General features: G+C 39.2%; 1 protein-coding gene across 2 annotated transcripts in view; it reads right to left on the bottom strand.

The window, feature by feature from the left end:
• Positions 1-399: 399 nt before the first annotated feature.
• Positions 400-10,931, bottom strand: part of STK32B (serine/threonine kinase 32B) — a 162,334-nt gene continuing 151,802 nt past the window's right edge. For both annotated transcript variants that reach the window (XM_039551615.1, XM_039551614.1), the window contains exon 12: positions 400-1,980. In XM_039551615.1, the coding sequence (XP_039407549.1) occupies positions 1,842-1,980 (139 nt within the window). In that variant the 3' untranslated portion in view covers positions 400-1,841. The remainder of the gene's footprint in view (positions 1,981-10,931) is intronic.

Below are 10,931 nucleotides of genomic sequence, written 5' to 3'. Positions count from 1 at the left end.
CTCAAAATAACTGTAACCACAGAAAAAGAATAAAATGTGCAATTGCCTTTTTTCCCCATGTTTTCCAGCTGGAAAATTTTACATGGAAAATCTCACTAAATTACTGGTTCTCCTTATAAACACTCTGTCTCTAATCTATATCGTCTGATACATCATGGATCTTGCAAAATTTTGCTTACGATATTTACCCAGTAACATTAATCTCTGTAGGATTACTTAAATAAATAAAAGATTTTCTTTCACATCCAGATCAAGGTCCAGGATCATAATGAATTTTGACTGGAACAGAACAACAGGTGTTTCCAGAAATTATGTGAAATCTTATCCCCTTTGGTCATTCCCAAGGGAAACCAATGTCAAGAAAAAAAAAAAAAAGAAAAAGGTCATTATAAGAAAGGATGGATATGAAACAGTTTATTCTGGGCAATGATATCTGTCCTCTTATGACCAGAAAAATTCTGCTCCTTTGCTTGATCCTATGATTATTCCAGTCTATGACCAAATTAAGCAAGTAGACCAACATCATGCTCATGACAGACATAAAATCTTTATCTTTGTACATTTGTAAACTGCTTGTTGTTGATAGGAACACCATTTCGTGGAGCGATAAAAATCTGTATTTGCAAAAAATTGTGACCAAAATATAACATGAAACAAAATTTTAAAATATATTCAATTACAAAGAACTTTGTAAAAGATAGAATGGGAACAATGCAGTAAAAATAGATTATTTCAAATGTTTTTCACTTCCAAAAACCTTACTTTTTTTTAAAAGGCTGAAATGAAATTTGCTTACAAGTGGTAACCCTTCAAAATAGAAGCACAATAGGAGAGAATAAACATGCATTTATTATCAAAATGTGGATGTACAAGTTGCAAAATGCCATAAATGTTTGGAATTTTGGGTGCTGTTTAAAATAAAAGGATTTCATGTCAGCAATATTTTGACTAAATTATGTTTCTTTCTATTCAAGATAGTTTCATCCGGAATAGATCCATGAAAATAGAGACGCATGTAACTTCTTCACATTTTATAACAGCTAGCTATGGATCTGAGCAAATTCTTAATGTTTTTAGCTCTCCTTACTAACTCTGGCTCAGTCAGCCTATTGGTACAAATAAAAAGGTCTTTCTTTACCATGGTTAGCATACATAACTAATGTGTCTGATCTTGCATCCACTAAAGTCACTAGCAAAACTTTGACTTGGCCAGGGTCACATCTTTTACTACAAAGCAGAACACAGGATGTTAAAGAACAATGTGAATACACTCACACTGCAACATTTTCAATGAGTTTCAGGTATTTAAATGAAATTATTCAGTGTTTGGCCCATTTGACACTACATTCATGTATTTACATCATGTACATCTGTTATAAACTCAACAGCAGGTGCTTAGAAACAGCTGTGTGCAGCAGTTTCACAAAATTCCAAACTGGACCATTTTAATTAACGGAGGGATTTGGGGTAATGTAAAGCCTTCAAGACAAAGCTGGCCCCAATATAACGTTGTCTCTTGCAAATATCCAGGAATGTGGCAATCTTTGAGAGGCTGCCTAATGAATTGTTTCAAGTTTTCTTCCAGGATTTTGAAAACAAAAGTCACACTTACTTAAAAAACTGTATTTTGTTGCTGATGGTCATTTTTCCAGTGGCAGATTCAAGAGCAGAGTTGTATGTGGAAAATCTCAGCCAGTGTGCTGTGTGGGTTTGTCCTTGGTCGGGGATCCGGCTTTTGGAGGGGTCAGGTGTCCCAGGACCCAAGGGGTGCAGAAGAGGGGGGGTGCAGAGAGGACCTCCCCTCCCGCTGCCGCTGAGGAAGCGTGTGGGACCGTGGCTCACTAACTGCTGCAGCCTCTGGTGCAGCCGTGTCCCAGCAAATTGTTGTTCCTCCCGTCTTGGAGTTTCTCATGGCTCTGAAGGGATGCTCTGCTGTCAATGCTGGAAGTCTGTCCACTTTGATCCTGCTGTCTTCTTAATCTGCCAGAGGTTAAAAACATTGATAGAGCTGTCATGTGCAGGTAGCTGTAGCAGAAGGACAGCTGCTGCCTGCCCTGTGGACGGCCACGTACACCTGGGTATAAAACAGATTCCTGCAGCATTTCACCTGTATTAACTGCTTGAGCTTTATAGCTGCCATTTCCTCTAAACACTGATGATTGCTTCCTCCTAAATATATGAAGTTAGGTCTTGGACAAATCCTGCTTCACTTCAAGCCTACCATAAACAGCCAGCAGAGGAGAGTGCTTTCCCTGGCTTTAGCACCTCTGCTCAGGCTGTAGCTTGGTAAAACCTCCAGGTAGCTGGAGGCTGATGAAAGCTGTTGACTGGGCACACAACAGCTGCTCCCCTCTGTTGTCCTACAAAGTTATCAGTGACCTTCATCAGTAAAAGAGAAAAAAACCATGAGATGAAAGCATATTCAGTACTCCTCTTGTAATTACTTCATATGTTATCAAAGCCTCATAAGTGGTTTCAAGCAACAATGGCAACAAAATCCTATGTTTAAAGACTGCAACATTATCTTTTTTTGACATCACTTTCTAGAGAACAGCAACAGCCCTAGAAGCATCTGCAGTCCTCACCAACTGTGTTATCATAGAGCTTCTCAGCATTTCTGCTCAACAGTGGTAGCAGTCTCTGTGATTTTACTGTGATTCATGTCATATTCAGTGTTTTCCTCCAAACACTGTGTAAATACTTTCAGGAGAGATGGAAAGACTCACAGGGAAGCTACATGGTAGGGACCATTTTTTTTTGAAGCATGGACAGCTACTATTTTGAAGGAACTTTTCTCTGACTGCTTCTTTTCTCAAAATGGGAAATAGTACTCCTGAAAATGGCACCAAGACTTGGCACCAGAGACACTATGGAAGAGCTCTTTGGTACAGTGATTATAAAAGGTATATATGCTATACTCCAAAAAAAACCCAGCTTTGAAAGTAATATAGAATACTTAGAAAATAATCATTAATGGAAAAGGATGAAAAAATCAAAGTTAAATGATCAATTTCAAATCCTTAAATACTTCCAGGTGGCGTAAAGAATATGGAGACACCATAATGAACACTCAGAAGAGAATGTGAATGGATATGAAAATACTTTAATTAAACAGAGGACTAGAGGAGGCTATTAAAGCAAAAAATATGGGAACACTGTACAAAACCTTAAGTTTAAAAGGGCAGACACATTAAATGAAAAGCTGTAAGGCAGAATGAAAACAACAAATCAGAGGAACAAATTTCTAAGAGCATTTACCCTAATGGTGAATTTTTTCAATTGCATCAGAAATCCAATGGTTACCATTGAGTCTAGAGGTCAATGTAGGATTTATTAGAGGATAGCACAGAAAATACGAGTCCCCAGCTGAAAAGCCTATGAATTATCTTCACTAATGTCCACAACAAACGTGCTTAGGAAGATTCCTTTCCTTATGACAAATTTGTCCATCATCTCCAGTTAAACCATCAGTGAAAGAGCTTTAGAACCTGTTGCTTAAATTAATGTTGGCAAAGCATCAAGACAATGGATTTTCACCCAAGGACTCTAAGAAAATTATAATTTTTGCACAGCTGAATGGAGAGTGTAACTTATTCTTCAAACTGTCTTGGCACCGTGGAAGACAGCAAATTTGATGACTTAGTTTTTTTGTTGGTTTGGGGTGTTTTTTGTTTGCTCGTTGGTTTGGGTTTTTTAACAAGACCTTCAAAAAAGATCCAAGAGACTACCAGGAGAGCAATAGAGCTCGACTTGAGACTTGAAACATCTCAGGATCTGAGCTACTGGTACAAGACTAATGTGTTTGTAGGCATCGAAAGAAAAGACTACAGTGCTTGGAAACTCATGTTGCAAAGTGTGGGTGGCAAACCTTGCAAACTGCTAAATAGTGGAGTGAGACAAATTTTGGCTCTATAGAGATCTGAGGAATCATTGCATTGGTCTAAGACATGCAGGTGCTTTCTCCCTGAAACTGTATATTTCCTTTGTTTGTAGAAAGCTGAAAAAGAAGGCAGTTACTGCACTGCTCAATTTAAAAGGAAAATAAGAATTCTCTCAATAACAACATGAAGCAAGAAAACACCAATTTTTTTTTTTTTTCTGAGAACCACTCAAACTGGCACAAAGGCAGCATGCATGTAAGGAGGACAGTGTAAAAAGGAGAGAAATAAAACCCATGCTGAGTTCAAAAGATACCTCTGGCCAGGCTCAATTTTTTCACTCTCTACAGAGGTGGTTAATAATGGTGATTTATTTCCATTATTTTCTTTTATACTGTTCCTACTCCCCAGGTCTACTATTGAAACAGAATATGGGGATTTGGAAGTGCTAAAGAAATACATTGTTTTAGCAGTGCTTCATTGAATTCCCTTTTCAGACATTTTCTGTTTCTGTATCTAGATTCACTACCCATATTTCAAACTATCGAAGTAAGCAATAGGTTATTAACCTGATGAGGAGGTAAAAAATTAACTGGTATTTAACTATTTAATAATTTATCAATAACTTTATTAAGTTATTTAAATTACATTAAGTATTTCACTCTAGGGGTTTAGTTACTGTGGGCATACAAAAACCTGCTTACCAATGGTCTCTTGGGGCTGGGGAATTGGACTAAGAATCAGAAGATTTTTATTCTTTTTCCACCTCTGTGGACAAATTGCAGCACTTTTCTGTGTCTCAGCTTCTCTCATCAGCTGTCAAGGCAGCTGCTGTCTAAAATGATGGAAGCTGAGAACTTTGTGTCTCTAAGTACTGCTCTGTGTCTCACAGGCCTGAATGAAACAGGGAATTACAGTCTGGTCTCTGTGATTATTAGAAAAGAAGGTGGTGTGTATAATCAAGAAAAATGTAATTATACTGCATGTGTAATTATGCATGTATGCATTACTGAATATATAAAAATACAAAAATAAAGAGAAAAAACTGGCTAAAAGCTAGGATGGAAAATAAAATCTTGAACTGAAAAAGACTGCTACAACTATGGCAGGCCAGAACGAAAATCACAAACATTTAATGAAACCCAGTAGCAAACTTGGGAGCACCAGGGAATTGCTTACAGCTCAGCTTTGTTCTCTAGATGAAGAAGAATATTGAAGTTTGTCTTTAGGCTGCTTAGTAGGATAAGTCCAATGACAAAGAATGAGTAGTTGCAGATTCAACATAACTGTCAAAATTGCAGATTTGCTAAGAATAAGGCCTCATCCCAAACCACTGCAGTTTCAGAAAAAATAAAATAAGGCAATTGGTTTGTATTTCTCTCTAGCTCAAAACTGCAGACTCAGGTCAAGACACAAAGAAATGTGTGTGCACAGTCTCTTCAGTTAAAATATTAGACAGTTAAAGAAGTGAAATTTCTCTCTTTTTGGTGCATTCTTGATTCGTTGGTGTCAAACCCGGAGAACTTTTCTGTCAGATGTTCTCAGCTTTTAAAAAATGTGAGTACCTTGACATGTTTCCTGTAATCATGGCAAAATAAATGCAGTCTGGGCCATTCTGTTCAAAAATGACTCTAGTGCAATAAATCACTTGTAGGAGCTGCTTTCCAGTGAATGACTTATCTTGCCTTTAAGCTGATGCAGCGACAGGCTGTGATAACTGGATAAAGGCCCAGGGAGAATGAATGGCTTGACAGAGACTTTGTGGTGGATCTGAAGCAGGTTCAGATGTTCCTATGCTGAATACTATTGGCTAAGAATAAATAATAAAATGGCCAGCTATGAATGAAAAAGTGAACAAGTGGTTCTAGTGGACAGTCATATGGAACAAAAAAAACCTGCAGGGAAAAGAGGATGAAAATGAGTTTGAACAGTTTCTGTTACAATTATTCCATGACAGTTCTGTGCAAATACATAAGTAGTCTCAGAGGCAATTATGCTGAGTGCTTCTGCTGAACCAACAAAGAGTTTTCCTTCCCTTCGCCATCGATCTGTGCAATATTGCTAGTGTGTGACACTGAGCACTGCACAGACTCCTCTCCAGCAGCGAGGAAGAAGGAGGCTGTACCAGCCACTACAGGAATGAAGCAAGAACAGTAACGGAACCTCCAGTCAAGTCTTGGCTTTGTCAGTATTTCTGGTAAAGAGGAAGAGCCTGTGTGAGCCATGAATTGCTTTTTAAGGTTCTCATTTTCTCAATACTCAGATATTACAGTAACTTTCCTGCAGCATTGATTTCTGATGCTGGATCTTGAATCTGATATAGGTCAGTGGAAGGGAATTCAGAGGAGAGGGAAAAATTCTAGGTCCAAAACTGCTATATCAGTACAGAGCAATGGCATCAGGCTTTGCAAAACATAGTTGCTGTGTTTGACAGCCATGCAGAGGCTGTTACACTGCCTGTCACTCATCTGTTTGCTCAGTGCATGGTAACACCTTTGTGCAGCTGATGCACTCCTCAGTGGGCCTTGCCAGGCTGTCAGGGTGAAACTGAAGCCTCAGAAATACAAGGAGTTTCAAAGGGTGAGCCTGCTCTCAGCAGCCATTGAGAGGAGAAAAGAGACCTTCTACTGGCAAAAGAGACCTCAAGCCAGGCAGAGCTGCCCCTCCTCTGAGACTCTCACACTTACCACATCGTAAAGGAAACTCTTTTGACTATGGAAAATCTGCAAGTGAGTTCGCCAATATTGCAAATCAAGTGTCCTAGGTGTGGAGGAAACAGAACAGTCTGAGTGGGCAGTGGATTTGTTTTGCCTTTTCTATATTTAGCATTTTACCTTGGTCTCTTGATATTTCAAACACTTTGCTGGAGAAAATGGATGCTTTGCTTTTGGTTTGGGGGAAAGAAGAGCTTAATAAAATGAACTTTAGAAACTGTAGTTTTATTGTAGGAAAAAAAGCCTATTAATGACAACTTTTACATCCCTTGGGATAAGTCCTGAGGAGTAGATAAATCTGTGGAATATTTTTCCCAGTTATTTTTCACAAGGGAGGGGGTCTGAGATCAGAAGAGATGAGGCATGTCTGTGCTGGCTTTTTGAAATTCATGAATCCTGGAGGACAGTTTGCTAAATAGTCAGAAAACCATCTCAGTTGTATGATTTAGCATCTACACAGAAGTAATGCTGATGGCTTGTGCAGATGGCCTTGCTATAAGGCTAATTCTGAACACATCTGAATCAGAGACTGATCTGTCATGAGGAATGACTGTGCTCAGGAAGGAACTGTTTCATCTACATGTGTCTGAGCATGTCATGTGTTTTGTCTACGAGACCACAGATACAGAAGTCACGAGGAGATTTTAAAAACGCAGTGAATGTCCTAATGTCCAAATCCCATATTTTTAGAATGAGTTGGCAAATAATACAGCACTAGAAACTTTTCATTCTCAATAGAAAAGATCTAGCAATGACATTTTCTGAAGGACTTAAAAGAAGCCAGAAAGGGACAGAGATAGGCACTATTTTGTTAGATCCTGGTCAGAGAAAATACAAACGTGAAAGTTATGCCATATAACTAAAATAGCTGAATATTATAATGTTGAAAAACTTTCATCCAGATAATTTTTACAGGGTGGTACAATTCTGTAGAGGGACTCCATAAAGTAAGAAGATCCCAACAGTAGCAATATCTCGCAGGGATCTTGTCAGAGCTGGGGACACCCAGCATGCCCAGCCAAGATGGGAGCAAGTTGCCGAGATAGCCAAGGATGGAGTAAGATATCTCAGCACTGAGGGCAGGCAAGGTGTCAGTTTTGTACCCACTACTCTTGCCCACTGTTTGTTTCCAATTTCAATTTTTATTCATTGTGGTAATGATGCATCCAAATTTGTATGCAAACATAACCAAATCAGGCCCAGAAGAATAAATCACAAGTGTTGAACACAATTTCTTTCACAAGGTGGTGACTCTTTAATTATTCCCACACCACCACTGCCTGTCCCTGAACACAACTAATTAGTTTGAGTGATAACTAAGCACTGTTTCACCAAATGGTTCAGAAATTGCTTCCTAAGGAAATGGACGTAGTTAGCAGCTGTTATTGAAACTGGCTTCAAGGCTTGGTTCCACACAAAAGAAAGATGAAATGCTCAGCCCAAATAATTTGTAAAATTTGTGGCAATCTGGAGCTCTGTGAACCAGATCCCCACCCATCTCCTTTATTTCCAGTCAAAAGGTATAAAAAGGAGAACTTAATGGGACTTTGGAGTCTAACTGTGGCAATAAGATTTGCTTACTGTGGAATAAGTACAGACTATATCCCTGTGTTGCTCACATTTTTAAGTGTTTTTATGCAGAGAAACATGTTCTAGAAAGAACAGAAGGATTTGGACTGTGAGGATTCGAAAGGACTCACACTGAGTGTGATACAAAATGTAACCAGAAAGCTGCTGGGCAGCTTGGACTTTACACCTTGGTATAACCCTCATGAAAGGGGTCTGTTTTGGTTTACATCTCTGCCTAAATAATAAGTGTTCAGTAGTAAGCAGGTGGTTGACAGGTGGAAATCAACAATGTTGGTCATGCCAGCTCATTTTCTACATCAGCTCACCCAGCAGCCCCAAAAGGACTCTTCCCTCAGCTTGGCACTGAGGAAAAATGTTCACAGCACCCACAATTTCTCATGCTTTACCTGGAAAAAGAGTCACTTCCCCAAAGTCATGCAAAACCTCATCATTTATAAAACCCCTGTCTAAGCTTTATAGCAGCTCATGCACTTCAGTAAAGTGGACATACTACAAAAACAGGGCAAGTTTTTGGCAGTAAAATGTAGGTCCTGCAGTGCACACACGTCTTTTCAAAAATAATGGGCTGTATGCATGTGCATCTCATACTCCACTTCGAAAAATTCACCCATTATTTTTCTGACATCATTTTAACATCAGCTGCAGGCAATGATTGTGGAAATACTGATAACAGAGCATGATTTCTGGGACAATAAGCAGCTTGGCTTGTTGTCTGGTTTCCTCTGTCGGGAATAAGAATGGACTTTGATACACAGTCACTTAATAATTTTCTGCCTGCATGTTTTAAGGTTTCTCTTATAAATTGGTCCTTGCTGTGTTCTACTTTTTGTAAAAATGGAAGAAGCTGGCAGTACTTTATTCTGCTTACTAGTTCTCTTCTGCCAAGATTTCATTCAACTATACTTTTTAGTGAAAAGGTGAAATAAAGAAGGAAGAAGTGAGCAAAGGATCCTGATCAAGTTATTTTTTAACTGAATAAGCATATGAAGAAGAGTATTTTTACTTTTCAAAACAAAGTAGCCAGAAAAGTTATCATAAAGGACTGAAAATTCCTAGATTTGCTTTCTTTTTTAAAATGTTAGCAAAAGTGAGCCTATAAGTTTATCAGAAGTTCAGACAATTTGCTTAATTTACACTTCCATCCATAAAGAAGAAAATAGTAGCTTTGCTCAGTGTAAATCTTAAGGAGCAGTCAGGTCTACCCAAATCCTATGAAATTCCCCAACTTGAAAAGATGTGCTCTAATTTAATAGCAACATATAGCAGAAATAATTGTTAATCCTCCTTAAGATTAAGTTACCTGGTAACCTGAACATCTGACAATTTATTCATCCACTTCCTATTCCCCGGTGGTACCTGGGAGGGCTCTCATGACAGGCAGCAAATAGAGCACTGCATGGGAATGCAATTCCTGTCTTTTAGACATCAGTTCCATTTGCTCCTGAAGATAAGGATCAGTGCCTGGGAACTGAGTGAGTGGCACAGACTGCCTCACACCCTTATGGCTAATCTCTAACCTGCAAACCAGAGTTGTTGGATTCCAGCTGCCTGTTGGGCAGCCTTTGGTCTGTGATAACCCCTGATGCATGAAGGGAATTGCTTCAAAGAGTGATTTTAGCCTGGGAAAAATTATGCCAGGGACCACACTAACAATGGAGCAGTATGGCAGATTGCCTGTGTACTGCCTATGAAAAATAGGCAGAAAACAGCAGTGAAGGTGGAAAATGCAGGATAAGAAAAAAAAGGAGTGGAAATGGAGGAAGGAGAGTTAAACACTTTAGAAAAGAGGACGGATTCAAAAGAATCCCAGCTGTGGGCATCTTATTAATTAAACTAAGTAATTATATAGCCAATTGAAACTGTCCCAAAAGACAGCTGTATATAGCTAATGTCCTTTTTGGTTTGTTTATTAAAAATTCTTTTTTACATGTAGCAGAGGAACAGAAAGCATGGGAGAGTTGATAGTGGGCTTTTCTTTCATTTGGCCTCTGCACAGAGTGATCTCAGAAGTCTTTTCAGGAAAACAGAAATCACTGGAAAGTGTATGAATTTTCTAATCATTTCTGAGTAAACAAGGAAGGCACACTCTTGCTCTGTGTCAGAGGAAGCTTGGGGCAGACCAGGGCAGACTTATGGAGTTGCTGAAGCAGAGACAACATTCATCACTCAGCCACATCAAAGCTGAGTCACAAGACTCCAAAGTGAAAATTAGCCTGTAAACTCAGATCATTTCCCCTTGATCTGGAGTTTGTGTAGAGAACCGATGTGTGCAGAGCAGCCTTAAATGAGACACAACCCTCCCCGCTGTCTGAGTTACAGCAGGTGTGTGTTTTGGGAGACCTGGGTCCAAGAAGCAACTCCATTGAACCACTAGCCAAGAGTGGATGTCATGAGTCTTTGACACTTCCTTGATAATGTTTACAGCTATGGCTTGCTTGTTCTTGGCCTCCTGCCCCCATGGCTATGGACATACACTCAAATGCAGCTGCCCCACAAGCGATGCTTGGTGCTCCATGAGATACCCTTGATTACCTGACACAGAGAGAGTGGTCAGACCACAGAACTCCTGTGCCTGTGGAACTGACATTTAGAAATGATCTGAACTCTCAAATGTGGGATGGATTTTATGCCAGCTAACTGTAGACAACTGAAAGATTAGTTCAGATTCTCTCTACAGGATAAATAGAGTCACTAACATAGATTAATTTCTTCTGGTCTAAGTAATCTAATATATGTGTCACAGATCAAT

The sequence above is a fragment of the Corvus cornix genome, chromosome 4 (genome assembly GCF_000738735.6).
Source record: "Corvus cornix cornix isolate S_Up_H32 chromosome 4, ASM73873v5, whole genome shotgun sequence".
Classification (NCBI taxonomy): Eukaryota; Metazoa; Chordata; class Aves; order Passeriformes; family Corvidae; genus Corvus; species Corvus cornix.
This window is presented reverse-complemented; position numbering and strand designations above follow the sequence as displayed.